Here is a 23,875-nt window from a genome sequence, read left to right as displayed (position 1 = left end):
AAGCAGCTGAAGTGGAAGGTTGGTTTGGTGTCAGGAGAGGGTTTCTCTTGTTGGCTCGGAAGAGAAAGGGCTAGGAGAACTGAAAATGGGCCGAGGGGGCTGTTGCTGGCTTTTGTGACAGGTGGCAGCTCAGCAGGCAGAGAAAAGCTCTTCTCGCTCCGGGTCTTGCAGCTGTGTTCGCTGGAGTCAATGAATGGTCAAAAGTGGGCCTGCTCTGCAGGCTGCAGTAAAAATAGAGAGCAGGAGGTAAAGGAGATGGGTCCCTCAGATTTCTTACTGAGCTCCGTGTCCATTGTACTTTGCACTCAAAGGAAGAGCGCTTTTTGCAGACAACCTGGCTGGAGCTGGGTGGCAAGAAAATGACAAAGCCTGGCAGAACGTTGTGGTGAGGGGGCGTGCATCTATAGGGGCACAATACACCAGTGCCATTGCCCAAGATGAGGGATATTCCTTCATCTTCTTCTTAGAGCATTTATACAGCCACGTAGCTCATCTGATCTGAGGGTATGGAGGCATAAGCAGAGAGCATGGGCTGATCGAGATCACCAGGTACTCCTCTTGCCTGTGAGACTGCTTGGAGGCAATGAGCCTAGGCAGCTGGAAAAGCAGAGCAGTGGGATGGGTGGGAGCAGGGCTGCACCTTATTCATCCCAGCTGCAGTGCAGGGTGATCAAGTGCTCTGGTGAGACTGATGGATCACTTGCCAGGATGTGGTGCATGGCATTGCAGCAAGATTTAGGTGTGCCTGAAAATGCCACCAGTGAGCTGTGTCTCATGATACAGTCACAGAGGGAACGCAGGCCACTTGAAGCCAGAGGAGCTCACCCCATTGGCTTGGTCAGATTGGAGCCAGGGCCAGAGAGTCACTTGTCCTCTGCAGCCTTCTAACAGATTGTGTTAGTGGCACTGCTGGCTTCCTGTAGGGCAGGTGCCTGGAAATGTGTGACAAGTGACAGCCTTGCTGCCCGTGCTCCAGGACACCTTACCAGTGGGATCCGTTTTCCATCCTCTTTTGGCTGACTCCCAAAGGTCAAAGGTACTTTTATTAAGATCTTGGGATAGAAAAACAAGAGATGCTTCCTTAGTATTACACTGTCCAGCATAACTGACACAGGAACAACTGTGGATCTACCACAAAGCATTTAGCCTTCAAGTGCATAAGAATGAGAGAAGTTGACCAAACCTCTTCTATACAACGTGACTTTTGTTAGTTGATCTTTGATTGCATTTAAATATTTTAGCCATGCTCCCTGCATTGGGCTGGAGGCTTACATATATTGAGATGCTGCTGCCCATGGGTTGAAAAGATTGTGACTGGTACAGAGCAGACAGATTTGAGGTAGAAAGAGAATGCACAGAGAGAAATGGCAACTAACTTAAAGATGTAAAGCACGATAGTGGTGAAATCCAGAGAAGTGGCTGGGCCTCTGGTTTCCGGATTATTTCTCCCCCCATCCTCCCCTCACAATATGGCTTCTGCTGTTTTTGTACAAGGAGAACGATCTGCAGCAGGGAGGGGAAAGAACAGAAGCTGCCGTGCTCTAGAGGCAGCATTAGTCCTGCTTCGAAGCTTTCCACAAGGCATCAGCTCACCATCAAAGATGTCAGCTCCAAATAAAACTGTTCCAGGACATTTCCTCAGTGTGCTGCTCCGCAGCAGGCTGCGTTGGCTGTGACACTGAACAGACCACTCAGAGTGGTTTGGAAGAGCAACAAGCTGGCTGCCAGGAAACACGCCTTCGTTTTGTGGCAGGCCAGGAGAAAATGTGCACAGGGCTGCAGTTGTTTTGCATTTAAGAAACACTGGCTATTTTGAATCATGGGAGAGGGAATGCAGCACCGAGGCTCAGCGTGCCTTGAATGGACAGAGCAGAGATGGTCTTCTGAGCAGAAAGTCTCAGAACATGCACATTTTCATAAAAATCAATGTTTAGCTTGGTCTGGGGTGTGAGTAGCCAGGGCAAGAAAAAGGACCTTTTGTTGTCAGATATCGACTCTTGTTCTGCTGGCTGGATGATAAGAACCTTGTGCTGATCTTGCGGCTTCATGCCACAACAGCAGTGTCACCTGTAGATCCAATTTTAGGTGTCACTTCATCAGGCATTTGTTCTCCGGGGGTTACTGCATCCTCTGTTGTACTCTGTGCAAAATTAACAGCATGGCTTGTTTGGGGTAGGAGGGTATTGCTTGTTTTTTACTGTTTCAACCCAAAAAATCTTTAAAATTAATTGGAGTTGGTTCATTTCCTGGATGTGCATTACAGCTGAGCTGGCCCCAGGAGGATCATTAGCACTAAGTGAGGAGCATGGTAGCCGAAGTGAGCAGCCTGAATCAGAGCACTGACCTCTCCCATCAAATTGCGTCCTGGAAGTGGGGTCCAAGGAGAGGCACTTGGTGCTCCCTTGCTCCTCTCCTGTTTTCTTTGTCACTCTGAAGTCATTGCTCAGAAGTGCTCTGGCCCTCTGAGCTCTCTGTGGGGAAGGCTAAATATTGCTCTACCTTATTACTGCCTTTTCCTGTTCCTGGTTTGGGATGATCCAACAACCACCTCGATAATTTCCCTACAGAGGTTCGCAATACCTCACTCCTCTCAGACCCAGTCGCTCTGTGACCAGGTGAAACCCATCCGAGCGGACAGATATCCGTTGTGGAGCTGAAGAAAGGAACCTCACCTTGTCAGCTCTGCAAACCTGGGGGTGAGCTGTACCTCCTTCTCCCAGGAATAGGCTGTTCTTTCCCACCATCTTTCTCTTGTCTGACGTTGGATGCAACCTTTCCTTTAAACTGCCTTCCTTTGCCCTGAAGAACAGGCTCTGCAAAAGTCTTTTCTAGCACTGAAGTGTCATGACCTCCATCACCATTACTGCTATTGAGAGATTAATGCCTGAGAGACTCATCCCTGGATTTGTTCCTGGATTTTAAGTAGCGGATCCTGGGTAGGTTAGTAGGCACATTGATGTGTTTCAGCTATTTTGAGATGTGTTTTCACTGGAAAACTAACAAGTGCATGGCTGAGCCAACTTTAAAAGTTCTCTCCTCTTGCTGAAGAACAGGATTGCTCAAGATGAGTTGACAGAAAATTTATTTTAACATTTAAATGATGGCAGCAGTTGTATTTTTCCCTGCCTATTCACTGCCTTAAAACTGAAAAACATCTGAACCAAACTTTCCAAAAATATTAGGCAGAAACCAGAAGGGCAGAATTCCAGCTGAAAAGGTTAAAGTTTAATGAAGTTGCCTACAACTGAAAAAAGCCACTTGAGAACAGAAATGATTAGGTGGCCTTAAAGAGTTGTTCATACATGCTTCTCTTCTAATACATGCTAACAGCCATAAAGGTAACAGATGTCCAAGGAGCATTTTATAGGTACTTCAGGTACCTAAAAAGTTTCCAGGAGTCTGTCATGTAGACAGGTCTTAACAGTATATGGCAGCATTGCACAACAGCTCTTCAGAAGTGGAGAAAACTGGTTCCCAGTGAAAACTGAAGTTCCCTTCAAGTATGGAAAGGGAACTATAATTACTCCAGCTGGATTGGGGCATGGCCAGCAGGCTTCTAAAATTTTGCCTGCTGCAAACTGCATCAAAAATGGTCAGTTCTGTCACTTTTCATCTGACACAGAAATGGAGCTTCCGAGAGCAAAGCTTTGCCTCCCACTGGCACTGGATGAAGATACAGAGCTCGGGCCGGGAAGGGAATCATCTAGTGAAATGCAAATGCCACCTCTGGCAGCACCAGGTATTTTATTGGCAGCTGTTTATTCAAGTGTTGACTCAGCCTAGTTTTTGAGATCTGACAAGATCAAGAGCCCTAAAGGGCTATGGCCGTGGGCATTAATAAAGTAATCGTGTTAAGAGATAATTAAGTTGCATTTATTAAATTCCTAATTAAGAAGCAAACTGTGAGTTTGTTAGGTAAGGAATGCTCAGTTGGAATTATTCACTTTCCACACCCTTGCAAAAGGCTAAAATGGGGAAAAAATGAAAAAATCCCCCACCTTCTGAAAAATAAATTATATTTTAGGTGTGGTGCCTATGGAGGAAGCAAAGACTCGAGCCTCTGCCCCCCCCCCCGAGATATGCTGATTAGCACAAGGAGGGGTGGGGGCTTTGTTTCCAGAGTTTTACCCTCATCCTCCTGGGGAGGATTGCACAGTGTGAGCGGGTGGTACCGCAGCAGTAGCTCTGCATAGGTGCTGCTCCTTGTGAACAAGAGTAATGCAAACCCTAATGTGAAAAGAGATATCTTTTGCTTTCTTAGGCAGTTTGGGTTAAACTCAGCTCCACTGTGAACCCGTAGCCTCCTCAAGTCTTCACAAAGACCATAACCAGCTCTCAACTGCAGGATGTATGCTCTGGCCAGACAGAAAGGGTGTGGAGGAATGAGATGTTTTGCTACCTGTGTTTTACAGAGGGGGGAAAAACAGGAGCTAAGAGTCTAAGCTAAGTCTAGCTTGAGATCTTCTTGGCAGAATCCCAAACAGATCAATCTTTCTCCCTTTAAAGTGAGGGGAAAAAGTGCTGAATTGGTACTTCCGTGCCTGGGAAGATGGGAATCCAGAGGAAAAAAATCTGCTGGCATTATCTTGGGTATTTTGTTTGTTTGTTTGCTTGGCTCTGCAGACGAGGAGGATGGGAAGAGGGCTCCTCCAGCGCACGGCAACCTTTCACAGAGCTGGCGAGGGCGCGGTGATGCTGGCGGCTTTGGCCACACCTAGGGGAGTGGATGGCATGTAGCGTTTGGCCTGAGGCTCTGGGGCAGGCTTCTAGGTGGAGCCTAATAATCTTCCCCTGCTGTTCCTCCGAGCTACCGACAGCAGTCCTGGAAGCTGTGCTTTGGTTGATAATTTGTCTCCCGAACTGTGCTGCTTGCCTGAAAACTCTTGTGGAGCCTATCATTAAGATAAATGTTTTTTTTCTACAGGATTTCCTTTCCCTCTCTGCTTTGTATTCATGTCTTGCAAGAGACATATCCACAGCTGTAGACAGCTTGTGTATTTGGACAGATCATAGACATCTCTGATACTCATTTTCTGTTCCTGGTTTGGTTTAAACTCCTCTGTTCTCTAGATGGGAGATTCCTCCCCAGTCTGCCTCGTGCCCACACACATCCTAACGGCCTTGCTTTTCACACATCCCCTTGGTGAAATGCTGCCTGCAGACAGAGATCTGGCAGGAGGCCGCAGAAGCCATCCCACAGGCTGAGTGCACGTCCCTTGATCCCCAGCCTTTCATCACAGCCAAGGGCACGCTGAAGCGTTTGTTCTGCGAGCACTGCGGTCAAGATGACAGAAAGACTGAGTTAGTGGAAAGGTTAAAAGCCTGGGGCACCGGCTGATGTCCAGGTTCTGCTGCTGCTAAACTGTGTCTCCACTGGGCAGTGGATCTCAGTCCAAGCTGTTCCAGCACCTGGCCTGGCTGTAAGCAGTTGTTTCTTTTGGTGGTCCTGAGAAGCAAGGGGAGTCAGGAATACAAGAATTCCAGATCCCATGAGGATTATTTTCCTTTCATGCACACACTATGGCAGGAGATAACATTCAGGACTAGCACGAATCAAAATCATGACTGAAGAATAAATGTGGTAGGTGTGTATGTACGCAACGATAAGTGGTTTGTGAAGAGTTTGTACTCTTATTTTGTCTCCTCAGTCTTTCCTGGAGCATCTGTCTTTGGCTCTCACTCTGCTATAGGTTCCTCAGTCTGTAACAGAACCTATACAGCATTAGTGACATCTTCAGCCAGAGCCAAGTCTGCTCCTCGCTGTCCTGAGTCCAAAAAAAAACCCGTTAAGTTTCAGACTTTCTTTGGTTTGCATGATTTTGGGAGGCCTTTTGCTTCTAAAAACCTTGCACTCACAGGCTGGGTGTTTGTGCTGCTTCCTCACTTGTATCCTTCAGCCACAGAACAGATATCAGGTAAGCACCAGACAATGTTAGTCTAGCTCTGGATTCATGTGCAGAGCCTCTTTTAAGGAAAGAAGGTGTGCTTTGAGGACCAGGGTGAGGGACAGAACATGGAATTAAGAGGCTGAGACTGCACGACACTGTTCCTGAAAGGCTCTTGGTGGGGGTAGGGGGGCAGCAGCAGCCACGTGGCACCAGGTGTTACCCATGGAGAGTGACACCTTGCAGGTAACAAGCAGAGCTGGATTGTGCCTTAAAGCCATTCGCTTCAAATCACTTCAGGTGTTAGTGTCATTACAAGCTGGATGAATGTTGACAAGGAGGACATCTCCTTTTGACTTCTCCCTTTTTTGCTGTGCAAGTAGCAGGACCAACATTCAAGCAGTGTTTTCTCGAATACAGTGTCTGGGTCCCATTAGTACCCCTAGTGCTTATTTTCGTTTCAATCAGGCAGGAAAGCAATTAGCACAGAGGTGAGATCTCTGATAAGATCAATCCCTTTTCTGGCAGCTGTTCACAGTCTGAAATCATTGTGAGGATATGAAGTGCCTACAAAATGATCCATAAGTCTTGCCTCTCCTGTTGATCTAGGTCCATAGTTTGGTAGGAAGGGATGATCTTGTGTAGTGTGCAGGGTTGTCTTTGCCACACTATGAACACTAGCCAAAACTGAAGCCTCCCTTCATATGCACATATATTTTACTAACCTGAATTTGCACTGGCAGAGGTTGAGGGATGCTTGTCACTTATGTGATTGCACAGTCACAAACACTTACTCACTTCTACATACTAATACTTTTTTTTTTTTTGATTTCTTTCTATTAGGTTTGCTTTCTCTGTGGGAACTCTGATTTACAGCGATACTCTTTCTGGTTATTCAGATTCCTTTTCTCTACCCTCCTCCTGATGCCTCTTTCATAGCCTAAGCCAAAATATTTGTCTACCACAAGCGATCAATGCCAGATTTGTTGTATGGGCAGGACTAACACAGTAAAGGATAACAAAACAGAGAAAATTGATGCTTTACTAAAAATAGACCTGATGCAGAAGGTAGAAACTAGTTCCTCATGTCAAAGCTAAAGGATAATTAATTGAGCAATTGGGATGAATTTGGAAAATGGTTCTTGGTGAACCACATCCTTCCCGTGCTCAATGAGCAGGCAGTGTGTGTGCTCTGAGGGGGCAGGATGATACAATTAAGTGAGTGTAGCAGTGGTGAGAGGGGCTGTGTTTACAGCTGTCGTGACTAAAGCTGCCTATCATTTTGTTTTTATTGCAAGAGGTTAGAGCATTATTGCCAAAGGCATGTGGGCAGTTCTTGAGATCTTCCTTTCTGAATGAGGAGGGATCGATGTGGAGCTCGGTCTCACGTGGTGACTTGGCAGAGGGAAGGGGACATGACAAGGTTTCTGGGCCTGGCATGCCTTGAGTCTGCCCCAAACAAATTTCCTTGCCTGCTCTCTACTGTACTTTACCTGTCATGCCCACAGACTGTCACTTGCAAAGGGCTCAGGCAATGCCAAGCTTTCATTTTAGCAGGGGGGAATCCATGCTTTAGGATAATGAACACTACTGGTCTGGCCCAGTGCTGTTGGAAGTTATTTAGACTTAATTCTGTATTCTGCACACTGGATCAAGGCCTGCAGCTTAATGCAGCTATACTACTGGATCTACTGAAGATCACTCTGTAGTTTCATCTGTTGTCCTCTAACCCATGGTCTGCGCGCCATCTGACTCAAATCTCCCAAATGGAGGATGTTTTCACCATTTTGCTACAACAGATTAGAGCAGCTGATTCCTGAGGCAGCACCTGCTGTTTAATTATAGTTAATAGATTGTTAGCTATAAGCACCACAGTTGCCAGCCTGGGGAAGAAAACTGTGCCAGAAACAAGCTGTTCATGATGCTGGGGAACTGGAGGCTGTTAGAGGATATGAGGCATGTCTGGGTGAGTCTGTTGCACTTCTCTTTGAAGAACAAAGTATTTGAGTAAGTGGGAAATGACCTAAAATGTCCTGCAACAGCACAGGTGCCATGCTACTTTTGGTGACAGTCTGCACCATTAATAAGGTCACAGATATAATGGGATGCCTCTGTGAAAAGCAGGCCCAGCCACAAGTACTGTGCCCCCTGTAATTAGTCAGAAGCTCAGCAACATCAAGCTGAAGGGGCAGAGGAAGGAAGAGCCCTGAGAAGCACTGAGATGAGCGTGTTAGGCCTTGTTGACTGCGTAACACAAGCCTGTATGAGATGTCTTCTAGAAAATCATCTAGCTTTGATTCAAGAATGGCCAGTGAGGGAGAATCTGCAACTCTTTAAAGCTAGGTTACAAGGTTAAAGGTCCATGTTAAAAAGGTGTGCTATGTTTCTAGTCAGGATTTCAGTATGAGGCCACTTGAGCTTATTATGTTTGTGTCAGTGGTAAGAGAAGGCCTTCTTATGAAACACAGGTGTATCTAGACTGTTGTCAAGTCATCTCTTAATCTTCTATTCAGCAGGCTAAAGGAAAGATACGGCCCATTGAAACCAGTGGGTGAACCACTCATCACCTGAATCAGTTATTTCCTAGTCATCAGTGACGACAACTTAGGCAGAGGTCTTTCTGCCTCAATAGTAAAGCACCTATAAATCTAATGAAAGACCTGAGTAGGTAGAAGAGAGGAACACAGACTGGTGTTCTTACTGAGGATGAGACCAGCAAAGCTCAGCTGTGACAGTGTCCTGGCTTCTGTTTTGCCAAGCAGCATGATGTGGGCTGGCCAGCTGGTGCTATGCATAGCTGTGACTGGCTGCAAGGCATTATTTCCTGTCTGGTGGGCATGAAACGGGGAAGCTGCAGGGTTTTGAATTGTGAAGGTGTGACAGTGAATGTGGGATGTAAAGAAAAGAAACTCTCTTTCCCTGGAAAGAGGGTTGCTTCCATTCTGCGTTTTTTCAGAGCTACTTATCTTCAGATGTAGCTTTCCCTCCACTTTTGCTACTGAGCCTTTCTAAAATAGGCTATAATGTTTGTTTTGGATATTCTCGCAAGGCTTTAGAAATACCCAGAGAGGTATTAGAAATACTCAGAGGTTGTCCTCTGGGGGAAACTCTGACTCCCCTTGTGTATTGCCTGGTCCCCACTTTCCACTCTTTTGTCTTCACTAGTTTTGTTCTTGGCATCTTGAATCCTTGGGTGTCCTAGACATGCAGGCAGGAAAAAACTTAGTAAACAAATGCAGTTCTTCCTTTGTACAAAGGCAGCATTAGGCATATCTAGGCCATCCCGTATAGAATATCTAGTAATTTTGATGAATTGTCTAAATCTGTTCCTGGATCCTACATGAAGATGATTCCACAGTCTAAGTGAAGTTGTCTACAATAATGCTTAACTAACATTACAGTTACGAAATTTTATTGCACTGATTAACTGAAATTTTGCTTATAATAAATTCAGAATTTCATTTTTTTTCAGGTGGAGAAAACTTAAACCATATTCTTTAATTTCATTTTTTTATGTGTTTAAGATATTTTGCCGTATATTCCTCAAGTCTTTCCTGTGTGAGGAAGAACAAGTATGTTCTTTCTAACTTCTCGTTGTTGTTGATTGTAATTCCTAAACTATCAATGTTACTCATTTTCCTTTAACTAGCTTGCATTTTGGGTAAGCGTGAGGCCTAGAAGAGATTAAAACTCTGCTAAGGTAGAGATGAAATCTGCAATGGTAGAAAAATACCCTAAAAGCAAGTTATACAGGACAGTTCAGTGCACTATAAGATGTCTCATGCTACTCAGTAATGAATAGGGAAAACGTAAGGATCCTACTATACTTAATCCATATGTCTGTCTCTGCATTCAGCAATCAGTGGTTTAAAAACTTCCTGAACTGGAGGTTGCATCTGCATCATCATGTTTAATAGGCCCTGATGGGCTAATTGGTTGAAAAAGAAGTTAGACAAATTTTATGGTTAATCTTCAAAGCATCTGGTGACACTGAGTTCCTCAATTTATGTGCTATCCACACAAAAAACATATTTCCCACAGCTTGTCTCAGATGTGTTTGCCTGGCAATTTAACCACTGCTCCCTCCCTCCCCGTTAGCTCTTGCATCATGAGAAATAGCGAATGTTCTCCATGTCCTCCTTATCACTTATGTTTGCACAGACCCGTGGCATGTTTCTTTTCTAGTACCAAATGTGTACTGCTCCTGTAGTCCTAGAATAAGATTGACCTTTTCTAGACAAATTATAACAATTGGTTTGCACTCTGGGCTCCTGTTCAGTCTGTGGTTTGGTCCAAGTCCTGACCCTTTCCTTCAGGGAAGTTAGTCCCCTTTTTGAATAGGTGGATTTTTTTTTATTCTTTCTCACCTGTATCGTAGGGCTTCACACTTTTCTTTGCATCATGAAAGACACAGTTCAGTAGACACTTATCCTGCAGGTAGGGATCACTGGAATCAGTACTGTGTGTCTTCACCGAGGGCACCAAAACTCTGTATCACAAGATATGTTTAACCAACAGTTTGCTTTGTAGTTCTCTACTTCTACATTTATTTATTTATTTATTTTCAGGAACAAAAAACAGAAGCTTGTCTTCATGAAGCTAGCTAAATTTAATCAATTGATTAGTGCTAGGGAATAAGAGTGCTTCTGGAAGGTTAGGTGGCATCTGGGGATTTGATTGCCTGAACTTTGAGAATTCAGGATTATTGTTTCTGCCAGAGTAGTCTGAGAACCTTTCATCCACTTTGATTGCTGTTTCCACAACAGAAAGTAATAATTAAATGCTCAGCCCCAGTCAAACTAGTCTGCCAGTTCTCGCATCATATGTGGTATTTCACCTGAACAGTTCCATCCAGCTAAACAAATGGGGTGATCACTTAAGGGTCAAATTTTTCACCTTAAAGCTTAAGGAGAAGTGCTGGGAGATGTGATCCCTAAAGGCAAATACAAATCTAATTTTATATATTTTCATTGGAAATTCATGATTTCTTGAAGTCTTAGGGAGGCCGTAATGTTGAAAATTGAGTTAAGTTGCATATGATTCGCTTAAATCCCTGTTTGCTGCCAGGAGCCAGTGCCTTGGAGCTTGAGCTGCTGTTTGGAGAGCTGGATGTTAACCTGCCGCCTTCTGCCAACCTCGGGCTGGGTATCACAGTGCTGCACCGAGCCACCAGAGGGAGATGGAGGGTAAATTTCTCGGAGGACCTGGGTTTGGCTCTCCAGCGTCTCTGCAACCTTTCCAGGTGCTGCTGTACCCTGAGGATGGCCACCGTTGACTAGAAAGGCACAGGTTTTGCTGCAGGTATTGCATGTGTGCACGCCTGTATGTGCTGGGTAAGGTTATAAAGCTGGATGAGCTAAAACTACTGCAGTTACAAAAGGTATCCAGCACAGGCTATTGCCATCTCTTACCTCTCTTCCTAATGTGGCCTGATTTAATGGCATTGACTGTGATTAAATAACCTTTGGTGCTTTGTAGAAGTGAGTTCTTGCAGCTGAAAAAAGCTGCATAGCAGTCATTCAGAGAAGCAAAACAGCTTCTTCTTTCCCCTTTTCCTTCCTGTAAATGGTGTGTGTGTTTTATCACTCGCTCTTACATGCATACTTCTAAAATATCGATTTCAAAAGCTGGAAGGCGGCTGTCTCAGCTCTGTCCCAAATGTTGTAAGGATGGCTCTGCAGGGTTTTAGTGGGACCAAAGTGACCTGCAGGTTTAACTGTTATGGGCTGCTCTGGAGGATGGAAGTGCCAGCATTCTGTACAGGACACTTCATAGACAGTGGTTGGAACAACACGACATATATTTTATGGGATTTTACAAGGTTTTGAAAAGGAGGTTTCTCACTGGGTAGTTCATGAGGGTAATGAAAAAATCACAAGGTCTGCTGTGATTACAGTTTGGAGCAACCAAACCTTTGTCATTTATAGAAGTTGTGACTATTCCTTGCCCTGTTCTATAACTTCTTTCCTGCAGAGAAGTGTCCTGCATGCTCTCTTTAAAATAAAGCAGCAGCTGCTCCTGCCTTTCTGCAATGCCACAAATCTCCTGCTGAAACAGGGTGAGATGCTGCAGTTTCCTGCACAAATTAACCACAGACTTCAGCTGCTGAAGTAATTGCCTGTGGGAAGGGGACAGCATGTAATTTGAGAAAGGATTTTTGCCTTCCCTACTGTGTGTAGTAGAAACCTGCTTGGTACATATGCCTGGTGCTGGGAAATCAGGAGGGCTGGGGAATATGGCTGCACCTGTATTCTGTAAATGTGTCCACATCATCCTTATGCAGGCTTGCTCATTTGTCACTTCTTTCACCTCGGTCATATCTGGAGGGTGCTGCAGTACTAAACCTTTATTCTGAGCTCTTTGCAGTCCCTCAACATTCTGTTTCAGTAATATTACATGTCTGGTTTAATTGAAATAAATGCTATATTTATAAAAATAATGAAAGGGCTTTGTTCCTCCTCCTCATACTACTTATTCTACATATCTGACCTCAGGAAAGTTACTGGGAATCTTCTGTAGAGCACAGCTGGGTGCTGGTGATGATATAAGTAGGGAGATGTGAAAAACATACAGTGGCCCTACCTCTATATTAAGGGTAATATAATTATGTGTAACACAGGAAATCACAGGCCAAATGTTGACCACTGTATCCTATGTAGATTTTGCTGAGATTGGCTTTGATTGTCAGCTGGTGGCCAGAAACGAGCTCTGACTCAGTTGTTCTCTAAGGCCACCCACCTGGTGGTTCAGAGGCACTGGAGTAGGCAGATTGCTTGTGGCTGCAGCAAATGCTCCAGCCAGAGGTCAAGTGAGCAGGAGATGGCATTTCCCTGCCCATGCAAAATGGGTTGTCCTGATCCCATCTTATTGGTAGATTTGTTTTAGCTCAGAAATGAGCTGGCTCCATGCGCTGTGGTATTAAAACTTCATATATAGTTACGCACACCCTCATATTGGAGAAGTCTAAGTATCAGATTTTGATGTTAGTCATGAAAATCAGTTGGGAGGGATAGGTAGGAGGAAGTATTCACAAACTATTACTCCGGGGACTTCTGCTAACAGGCTCAGCAACCCACTGCACTGAATTGGCTGAGAACCCCTGTGGGAGGTGAACTTTGAGGTGCTTGCAGATGGGGCTGGGGTGGCCTTACCTGCTCAAAATATGGCTGTGAGTACAAGTTCTAGCAAGTCCCATGGACACTGGTATTTGCTGCTATGGCCTCTAGGTACTCCGGTGAGAATGACCTTTGTGGGATACAGGAGTGATTTGCTGATCATCAGGAGTAAGGAGGGTGTGGCAGGGGAGGGATTGTTCCGTACACAATCTCTCATATGCTTTCTCTGACTCCTGTAAACCACAGAAATCCCAACAGGCTTCTGTCTGGAGGGAGAAAGAGGCAAGGTAAACCTTCAGTCTGACCTATACAGTGGTCCTTATGATGTACTTGGATGGAGAGACAGAGTCAATGAATCCCTAGAGAGGAAAAGGCAAAGGCCTAGCTGATGCCTCTGAAAAGAGATGTGGTGGTAGGTTTTTTTTCCTCCTTTGACCCAAATCACTGAAGCCATTTTCAAAGCAGACCAGAAAGGATGGGGTTCCTTACACACCTTCAGGCTTGTTTAGTCACAGATGAGGCCCTTGTGTCTAAGCCACCAGTTTCTGTGCATTGAATCCGCATTGTCTACAGAGGTGACAATAGAACTAACATTTCCTTTGTGACATGACCTTTAAAGTAAGGGGAAGAAATGTCAGCCTTTTTGTAGTCTTTCCAGCTTAGCAGGTGAGATGGACAGGACTGCCAAATTTTGCTGTAGGTGGAGCAAAAGGAGAAATCCTGGAGGCCTGCTTCTATTTGTGTGCTCATCTTCTCCAGGAAGGCAGTTGGTCTAGCATGCTGCCCATGCAGCAATGCTGCTGGGCTGAGAAGGAGAGCAAGGTAGGGGTTAAAATGCAGGAAAACTTGTTCTTTGGCTGTCAGGCTGACAGAAAGCTTGTCTTTCTAAGCCACAAGAATTCCACGGTTAAGGAAGTTAGTACCTGAAGCTAGCTTGCAGGAGGGCAAGCCTTGAGATAGTCTTAGTAGATCGTAGTTATTAAAGTAGTGTCCTCAGTAAAGAAAGGTTTTGTGGGAGAAGAGCCTTCCTTTTGACCCTCCTTTGCTTGGCCTTGTTTTCACATTCTCCCTCAGTTCTTTTTATAATGTTAGAACAAATTTTGATAACTTATGTTGCTGGCCTGGAGCTCAGAAAACTGGAGAAAAAATTGTCAGGAAAGAAAGTATAGTGCCAGTGCTTCCCCCTGCCTGGTCACTGCTCCTTTTCCCTAGCTCTGGCTGCCGGTAGCTCAGGTTGCTCTTGAAATAGAATTGCTGGGTAGAAGGAGAATTGAGCAGCAAAAAGGCAGGCAGGACCTCAGCATTGCAGGAACTAATATTTTCTGGGAAGGAAAAAAAAAAAAGAAATCCCTAAGCAGCTCTGAAAGTCACCACATTACAAGAGGGTGCATTGAAATGTGCTGCTGGTGCCTGAAATCACTCAGTATGTCTTGGCTATGTCAATGGCTTGCACATGGTTGTTTTTTTCCTTTGAGTAGCAAAAATTGCAGATGATAGATTTTTGGGGTTGGTAGAGTGTTTCAAATCAATTTGTGTTGTCCCAGGTTCCTCAGAGTGCAGTCCTCCAAAATGAATTAAATTGTTTTTGTGCCAGCAAAGGCCGTGTCACGACTTGACTTTCATAGCCAAACTGGAGGGGTAAAATTCTCACCAGCCTTCTGTTCAGTAGGTACGCAGCACTTTCTTCTGTACTGAAACCTAAACGCAATCACCCAGACTTCTCCAGTTTGCAAAACTGGACCTGAAATAACACATGCCCAGACCTTCTCTCTGAATTTTGCCATAATAGTTTCTGTCAGAAAATTGGATTAGAAGTGAAACAGAGGAGAGCTGTTCATCACCTGCCTGTTTTAATCAGGATTCTACCTGGTGAGAAGTTGTAGTGAGGTTCAGTCAGATTCTTGTTGCTCTGCAGTGATTTTCCTATCTCTACTTCAAACCACCCTCTGTGGTGTTTTTTTAGAGAAGGAAGAATGTACTGCTCTGCTCCACAGAAGCTACTTATAGCAATGTTCATGGTGCTGGAGGGATGTCAGCTTTCCTAAGCTGTGGGGCAGGGGGTAAGCAGGGATTCAAGATAAGAATAGCACATGAAATCTTAAATTTGACAAGCCTGTCAGGGAGGAAATTACAGCTTGGAGGAGGAAAAGTGGTTGTCTTTTTGAATTTTCTGTAGTAAATATAAAGTCTGGGGGTTTTGGCGGTGAGGAGGCAGTTCCACCAGGAATGTGTAAGGCTTTGTTTGGGACATGCCTGCCACAGCTGTTTTCCATTATAAGAGAGCAAGAGGAGGACTTGGTGACAAGGAACACTCTATGCTGTGGTAGAGCTGGTGTAAAAGGCAGGCTAAAGGTTAGAGGCTGGAAGATGCTGGAAATCGCTTAGACAGCCCAGGTGGTACTTGAATGAGCTTGGCATAGGGTTGCCCTTTCCTCCCCTTCTCCACTGAAACAATAAATTGCTGACCTCACCTGGCAGTAACTGCAGTGCAGTTTCCAGCTGTGCCAGGGGCCGGACTGTTGTCTCTTTATGGTCTGTGTTTAAGAATATTTTGCTTGCTTTTTAAATTATATTTTAAATTCTGTTCTCAAGCCAGCTTGAACGCGTACTGTGGAAGAAATAGTGGTATTTATGGCTGCTATGCTGAGTTTCTGCAAAGATTTACGCCACAGGGAGTGGAGGGCAGAAGGGGGGATGAGAGGTGTGGAGAAGAGCTTTGTAGCTCCGATCTAGAAATGTGCCGGTGCACATACATGCACTATCACAGGCTGTTCAAAGGTCAAGAGTTGTTCTGGCCTCATCTTTGAGGCAATTCAGTGTGTCACCCCAGTGTTGGAACAAAGCTGTCCAGAAACATTGAGACACCCCTTACCAGCCGGTTGTGCAGAAGAGTCCTACGCAGGGGACAGAAGCTCCGTTTGTCACCACCTGTGCGGCTGCTTCTCTGGAGATCAGCCTGCGGTTGTGCCACCTTCTGTGAGCCATCCTCTCCTCAGCAGACTTGGGCTGACTTAGTCTGTTGGCCAGACCTTCCCCAAGGGAAGAGGAGATGCTTCCAAATAGTGTGAGCGTTAGTGAAGTGGGGCCAGGTATTCCGGTGCTGTGAACACCCAGCAACTAGGCCTGAGTTTCTGAAGTGCCACCCTCGGGCCCAGTCTTTCCGTCCTTAGCACCCTGAGATGTTTAAGAAATCCAGCCTTTTATTTCAATGCTTATATGATTGCCAGTCTACATACCTGGCCTTGCATTGTGTGTGTGTAAGATATCAGGATATTTCACTTTACTCATCCTGGTTGCCCTCCTATTTTAAGGGAGGGAGGTGAATGAATTTTTGCTTGTCCTTTAAGTAAGACTCAGCACTGATGATGTCCCACCTTACAGGAATACCAACTTACTAATGAGTTTGGTCTTTGAATTCAGGGCTGTTTGTTTCCCACCTATTCCAGCCTGGGTTGTGCCCAGAATTTTTAAACTCTTTCAGAGTCCTTTCGGATTCTTTCTTAAAGAGCAAATAAATGAGAGTTCGTCTCATTTATGAGGGAAATAAGAATGTTAGAACCAAAAGCTGGCCTGTTCCCTGTGGACATGTTATTGTGATAACGGGCAGCTGATGACTAACCCAGGGCAGTGCCAGAAAGCCAGCATGATGACCACCACTCCTACCAGGGCTCTGGTGTTGGCTTCTTACAGTGACATCACGGTGCTAGGAGCTCAGGCCAGGGACAGTCATGGAGCCAAAGAAAATATTTAAGCAAGGGCTGATGAGCACAGACTGCGTCTCTAACGTCATGTGTTTCTTGGAAATTTGAGTGCTAATGGCTTAAGCTTTTTCACTTCTGCTATAACAACAAAGTCAACAGCTCAGACAACCTCCTTCCCTCAATCTTTTCCCCTATCTCTTTTCCTCCAACTTATTTTTTATTTTTTTTATTTTTCCTCATGGGCCATGAATAATGATTATTAATCACTTAGAAGGCTTGAAAATAGCAGGGAGGTATGGAAACAAGGATTCAACCTCTCCCATCCAGATAGCATGGGCTGGAACACAGAGAAAGCAACGGGCTTTGTGTCCTTGCTCCTGGCGAAGTCAGGACAAAGATGATATGCTGGTCAAGTTGCCCAAGGAGAGGGTATCAATAAGGCATCGATGAATTTCGGAAGGATAGGCTGATTGTTGTTTCTCTGTCTTTGTTCTTTTTGGCCCCTCAGACAGGTTACAGAACTAGAACAGGTCTGGCTCCTGCTTCCCAGTCAGCTGAAATTCCACGGGATGTGGCTTCTCTGCTTTTCCTCTCCAGTCCTCCAGAGATGAGACTTTCATACTCCAAATACAACCACTTCAGAGAGGAGGCACAGGCAGACTTCCCCACACCCATTCTCTCCAAACAAGCAATGTGAGTGCTCCCCCTTTGACCAAGTAGCAATACAAAGTGCATTCCACAGCTTCTTGCTGAAATTCACTGCCATAGGTTTAGCTACCACTTGCCTTCTTTTAATTGCAATTATTCAAAGACATAGTCTTTAGTTCAAGTAGGAGGAGTTCTGGTATTTTATACTAAGTAGAGTCATGGTCAGATTTTAGCCTGCAGTTTTTGGAGGCTTGAAAGACCTTTTTTTTTTTTCCAAAGCCAAGCTGCTTAATAACCTGTTGCAGCCTATACTTACTAATGGTCTCAGACACAGAGCTATTGCCCCTGTATAGATTTCTTTTTCTTTCCGCTGGCATGCCTTCTTGAGGTTAGTCTTTTAGTCTTGGCAGATAAAGTGCGAGCTCCTTGTTTGCAAGTAGCTGCTTTATACTTTCCACTTTGGCTTTTTATTGCCCAGTTGCTAAGGGGCCTTTATTCCTGTTGTGTTTTCCCTTTATTTTCCATTTGGTTTTGGGTAGTTTCAGAATTTATAGTGTCTTCTCACAATAATAACAGATGTCAGCATGGCTTGTCTTATGTCATCGACTGTGTAGACCAAAACAGGATTGACCACCGTTGAACTGGGCTTCTGCATATGAGCTGGCAGTGCATCCTAAAAGTCCTTTGGGACTTGAAGGTAAAGATGGGATTTTAACGTGAAGAATCTCTTGCTTTCCTCACTGATGAATTGATGGAAGCTGGTGTAGGTGTCATGTAGTATTCTTTACCTATGGACTTGAAAACATTTCAGAGGAAAGCAGGATTCTTCCCCCTTTTATAGGTGGTTAAAGCAAAGCACACGGTAAAGGTATTCATCAGATCAGATGGTGAACTTGAGAATACAACCCAAGCATCCAGCACCTCAGACCACGCCCTCTTCATTAGGTGATGTTGCCTCTATTTTCATTCCATTGCTGTCCAAATCTGACTGGTGTCAGGAGACACAGGGAAAAGTGTGTGCAGTGGCTGGATAGGCATCTTGTTATCCCATGAAACCACAGAGCAGCATCAGCCCTTTGCAGTGTGGCAGAGCCCTTCCTAATGCTGTGACTTCTCTTTTTAATGATGTCTGAGATTACTAAAGTAAAGCAGCTCAACAGCTTTATCTACTTCTTTTCTCTCTTTTTTTTTTCCCTTCTTGGTGAGTATTCAAATTTTTTGCAGCCTGGAAAAGAGAGAAGCTAGTCAATTTGTACTTCTGTTCATTAGCACTGGTTTACCCCTTTGTGCTACTGGGCATCCTAGTAAACTAATGTAATTCTTTTGTAAGGAATTGTTAAAATCAGGGTGAAAAAGGGACCGCAAGAGGTCATCTGGCCCATGCCCCGGCCTCAGGAGAGAACTGACTGTGTGCAATAAATCTGAGAAGTGTTTGTCTTACTGGATTGCTTAAAACCTCTGGCAGGGCTGATTCCTCACTCTCCATTAGCATCTATTCCAGCTAACCTTATTATAATAATATTTTTCCTCACTTCTAACCCGGACCTCCCTTGCTGTGATTTGAGCTTCTTGACCTGTTTACCAAGGGCGTAGATTTTTTTCTTTTCTCTTTACAGAAGCTAATACTCTTCTCACTTTCCTCAGTCCTCTTTCCTATAGACCAGCCAATCCTGATGACTATTGCAGCTACTGATGCCATTTTCCAATGAATATCACAGCTACCCTGTAGCATTTTTATCCAACCCATATTTTTCTGGTTAGTTTTTGAGGTCATGTGAAACAGTGCTAAAGCCCTTAGCAGAGTTAAAGTATGTGGTTTCCTGTGCTTGTCATCTGTCTGTATCATAAAAAGAAATTTAAACACGCTTCAAGTGATTCGTTTGTGACAGATGTGTGCTGGATGTTACTTATCTGATGATTTACCTGGTGGGTGCTTCCAAATGGTTTGTCTGTGTTTGGTTTCTGTTGGAATTGAAGTTGAACTAAGCAAGTCATGCTTCTGAGTCCTCTCTTTCCCTTTTCAAATATGAATACTGTCTTTGCATTCAAAATGTGTGGATGACTCTTCTGTCTTCCAGAAACTTTCCAGTCCTGCACAAGCTGTCAGAGATCACCTGTGATGGCTCTGAAGGTTCTCCTAAATTTCCTAGTATTAATATCATCCAACTAAAAACGATGTATCAAGTCTATTCTGTTCTTCCTGAATTCTATCCTGAGGTTTTCCCATATATTTCTATTAATTATGTCAACTGCCTGATCTATAGTGGTTTTTAATAGATACTGAAGCAAAAAATCATTATGCCTGCTTCATGACATCCAACAAGAGACTTCATTGCCTTGTAGTAAATAAATTCCTCACTGGTTTTCCTTTCTCTGTTATTCTAACAAGGCAAGCTTTGTCATCTTTCTTCTCCATGCTAGTTGTATTTCCCTTTCTGCCATGGCCTCCCTGATTATCTCTGTATACCTGTACTGTTGTTTTATATCTACAGGCTTCTTCTCTGTGGGGAGGGCTGCTGAAGAAGTCATGATTTGGTCTCTTTGTCCATGCAACTTCTACACTAGGGCAGTTTGTGTCTTAGGTACCCTTTCTTTAAGGATTGGAGACTCGTATGAGCTTCTTTCCCATGGGATCTGTCCTCTGAACTCTGTTCATTTAATTCCATGTTCCTTGCAACAGCTTAATCTGTTTTTCTCACTCTTTCTTAAGGCTCTGAGGCTTTATTGCTTGGTCACTCTCAACCAGCTTGCTTTCCTGCTTTGCTGTTTCAGTGTGTTTCAACAAATAGGGAGGACTTCAATCCTCTGTGTGGTTTCTCAAGATCTTGCATCCACAGTGTTTCTCCTCACGTATGGCTGAGGAACTTGTGGAACAGCCCATGCTCTGCGATATTCCTGTCTCTCTAGTCCCTTACTTCCCCTGGAAATTAAAAGTATTTTTATAATGAAAATTGCCATATTTCAGTTTGGCTGGAGTTTTATAACTTGGTTTCTAAACAGTTTTCTTATGGCCTGAATTTATACCAGGTGTAAATTACACCTCTGTCAGGTTTTGTTCTTGATTTACCAGCCACATTGAGGAATTTAGATGCTTGCTTTACAAAATCCCTTAGGGAACACAGCAGCAAGGAAAACTCAGAAATGCTGGAGAGGTGAAAATCAGTAAATCAGAGCTAACTTTAAGACTGGCCTGTTTCTGCAGTGAAGTCAAACAGTAAACTGAAGATAGAGCTGGTGGAAATTTCTTGTAAAGACACCATTTTTTTCTCTGGAGTGAAGAAGTCCAAGATGTTAACACTATCATGTCCTGCTCTTTGGCAGAGTGCTCTGATGTGTTGACTTAAGCAATTGTTCTGATCTCATAGACATCCAAGTAATGAAACCCTAATACTTAATACTTCTGTTTCCTAAGCTGAATGTCATAAGTTCTTTGTTTTAATTGATGATGTTTTGCTGATACTTCATTAGTACAAGTATTAGCTTTCAAATAAATTATTGTGCAGAAGTTCTGAACTCCTGAATGGTGCCTCAGCACCACATTCCTGTGCCTCTGTATGTGGTGGACTGTATCAAAATGCACGTCTGTTATGTATTTGTACGGTGCAAATATTGTTTGTTTAATGCATGATCTCAGCATCAGAGAAATATCGGTGAACGTGAGCAGTGAAGAGTCCAGAATCATTAATGATTTAAAAAACAAAACAAAAAAACAGCACCACCCTGCTTTCCAACAGTGAAAGGTGCTACAAAAATCGTAGGTATTAGTTGGACTACCCGGAGCTGCGGTGTGGCTGGTGATGCTCACCAATGCTGCCATCTACGGGAAGTTATTCACCATTGCCGACCTTCAGGCACGTTTCACGCTGTTGAACCACCACAGAAATAACTTCATTTTTCTGTACAGAGTTTCAGTCAACTGACTTGCCACATAGCAAACTCAGTGTAGGCATATTATAGGTTCTTATATTTACAAAGTGCTAAGAGGATGATGTTCAAGAGAATACTAAATGTAGGAAATTTGCATATGTATGTATTGATGCCTGCATAAATCTTATAGAAATATTATAGGAAATCAGGACTCTTCTCACATTTACACCTGTCTGCAGCTTTTCCTTTACACGTCACCTTCCTTTTCCCCCCTTACCTTCCACCTCCTTTCTTTGGCAGCCAACAGGAGCACTTGGTGCGATCCCAGCAAGAACCACTCCAAGTGCTGTCAGCAGGCAGCTAGCACGTAGAGTTCACGTAACATTGCATTTGGGACCAGTTTCAACATCCACCATTTTAATATCTAAATAGTCATGGCACTGAGCCATATCGTGGGGCCTTTCCCACTGCATACAAGAAAGATTCGCATCTTGCCAGGACAAAGCAAGTCTTGCCTGGCATCTTAACCGCCCACAAAAATTAGTCAGACAGTAACTAGTCGAGCATGGCTTCACCCCTGCTTACAACACTTTTTATCTTAAGCAGCTTTGAAAAGTCAAAGAGTTTTCTTTTTACGTGCTGAAAATGTCAAAGAAATGACCTTTGTGACCTTAGCTGTAACTTAGTTAAGGGAGCATCTTACCAGCAGTTTGTTCTGATACTATTTCTACATCTTCTAATCCTACACTACTTGACTTGGTGATGCTTTTAATGATTGGAGGTGAGTTTTGTCTTTTAAGGTGTGAATGAATATGACAGGCATGTACTAGTGCTAACAGATCATGGTGTTTTGCAATGTTTCCTCTCTACACCCAAGTGCTTGCTGAAAGGGTAATCACACTACAAATGTAGCACATTCTGTGGCCTGTCACACATATTGTAGCAGCTTATTTTTATAGTATTATTTTATAATATTTATAGTATTATTTTAGATGTGAGTATCAACCACAGTTGTTTGGGGGTAAAATGAGGCAGGGCTTGGCTGTTGTATGAATAAATGCTATGGCTCTGAAGACGGATGCCAGATTCACCTCTTCTCCTACGAGAACTGTGGGCTATTCAGCAGCTCAAGTATGACTGCGTGGAGCTTCGGTTTGCAACCACTGACTGTAATCTGCCAGCTGTAGCAAACCTATGGTGCATAGAGAAAAGAAGGCAAATACACCAACCTAAGTTTGCAGTGAATTGAATATTGTGGTGAAAAGCCAGTTACCATGGGTGGGCAGATGGGAGATGTGGAGTGATCATTTATAGACATCAATTACTGCATAATGCTTTTCTTCAAACAATGAGATTAGCGGGGCTTCAGGATCCTTCAGAAGAACCTTTCCTTGCTCTGCTTGGTACAAGACTCCTGTGTAGTGCAGAGATGCTTGGAGCAGTGTAGAAGCATGTAAAGATGCCACGCTAAATCACAACACTTCTCTCTGACCCTTTTAGGGTCTGTTCTTACATTCTCACTATCTCAAGCCCAGCTCTTTCCAGTCAATGCTGCATTTGGCGAAGGCATCTCAGGTTACCCTTTATCTTATGTCATGACTGGAGCTAAGACACTCCTTGAAAAGTTCCCGTGTGATGAATATAGCACTGGAGTGAGACCGAAGAAACCTGCCGCTGGCTGTTGTAGTAAGGCCTCAGGTGCTACCTTGTGTTAATGGCTGTGCAAACTTAATGTTTTAGGTCCCTGCAAGCACTGGAAAAAGGGAGATGCTTAGCTCTATGAATGGACCTACTTGGTTGGTTATGCGGATGCAGCATAGGCTACATTTAATGACCTTGCAGTCTGGATCAGGCAGAACATACTATGTTCAACCTCTTACCTGAATTTCTTAAAAAAAAAAAAAAAGTTTCATTTGGGGATTTTTATAGTGCTACTTCAATACTTATTTCTGTGCTGACTCCTTTAATTTTTGCTGTCACTTTAGATTTCCACTGAAATATTGGAGTTGCTTGTAAAAAAAAAAAAAAAAAAAAAAAAGAAAAAAGTCTTCCACGAGGAATATAGGGCAAAAAATTGCAGCTGACTTTCTGTGTCTCTCCAGGCAGAATCATTCTCCTTTCACAGTTCCCTTATTTTCTGCTAAAGGGATAATATTTCCTCACTTTGATACAGAACTTTGGTGACCAATAATGAGATGTAAAGTGCAGCTCAAATAGTTTTACAACTGGCTTTGCAAAGGTAGCTGACATGGAAGTTCTAAACAGCAACTCTTGCTTGTACAGCGCAGAGAAATGTGATGACTGCTGGTCTGGTAGCTGTAGCAGGGAGTTTAGTTGTGACCAGAAAAGTATTCAGAGTCCAAGAATCACCACCAAAAAAACCCACTGAACTATTTTTATGTTTTCATAACTTTTTATGGTGACATGTTTCTCCTCCTCAGGCAGTGTCAGCCCCTCTGTTCCTGAGGCTGCTGGCCAGCAGGAGGCTTTGGGAACAGGCTCTTTACCCTTGCCATCTCACTAACACAGTACAACCTTAACTATTGTTTCAATTAATACTACCAGGATGCCTTTCATACATTTTTCAGTATTAGTGTTCCTCTTGCAAACCTGTCAGCCATCTCTCCTTAAGCTCACTCCTTCCAGGAAGTCTGTATCC

General features: G+C 43.9%; 1 protein-coding gene and 1 long non-coding RNA gene across 7 annotated transcripts in view; one reads left to right on the top strand and one right to left on the bottom strand.

Annotated features, from left to right (window-relative positions):
* The window catches only part of LOC310900376, a 28,128-nt gene that overhangs the window by 584 nt on the left and 3,669 nt on the right, over positions 1-23,875 (bottom strand). For 2 of the 5 annotated variants that reach the window (XR_014585093.1, XR_014585094.1), the window contains one exon: positions 7,860-10,374. This is a non-coding gene — a long non-coding RNA (uncharacterized lncRNA). Of the gene's footprint in view, positions 4,715-7,859; positions 10,375-23,875 lie in introns of those variants that run through there. The other 3 variants (XR_014585091.1, XR_014585092.1, XR_014585095.1) reach the window with 3 other exon arrangements.
* LRP5 (LDL receptor related protein 5) overlaps positions 7,758-23,875 on the top strand; it is a 168,567-nt gene continuing 152,449 nt past the window's right edge. The window contains exons 1-2 of one of the 2 annotated variants that reach the window (XM_083838263.1): positions 7,758-7,851; positions 10,953-11,071. In XM_083838263.1, coding sequence (XP_083694389.1) covers positions 11,065-11,071 — 7 coding nt within the window. In that variant the 5' untranslated portion in view covers positions 7,758-7,851; positions 10,953-11,064. The remainder of the gene's footprint in view (positions 7,852-10,952; positions 11,072-23,875) is intronic. The other variant, XM_083838266.1, reaches the window with a different exon arrangement.

This window comes from Anser anser (genome assembly GCF_964211835.1).
Source record: "Anser anser genome assembly, chromosome: 5".
Classification (NCBI taxonomy): domain Eukaryota; kingdom Metazoa; phylum Chordata; class Aves; order Anseriformes; family Anatidae; genus Anser; species Anser anser.
Note: the sequence above shows the minus strand (reverse complement) of the source record. Positions and strands in the feature narration are given on the sequence as shown.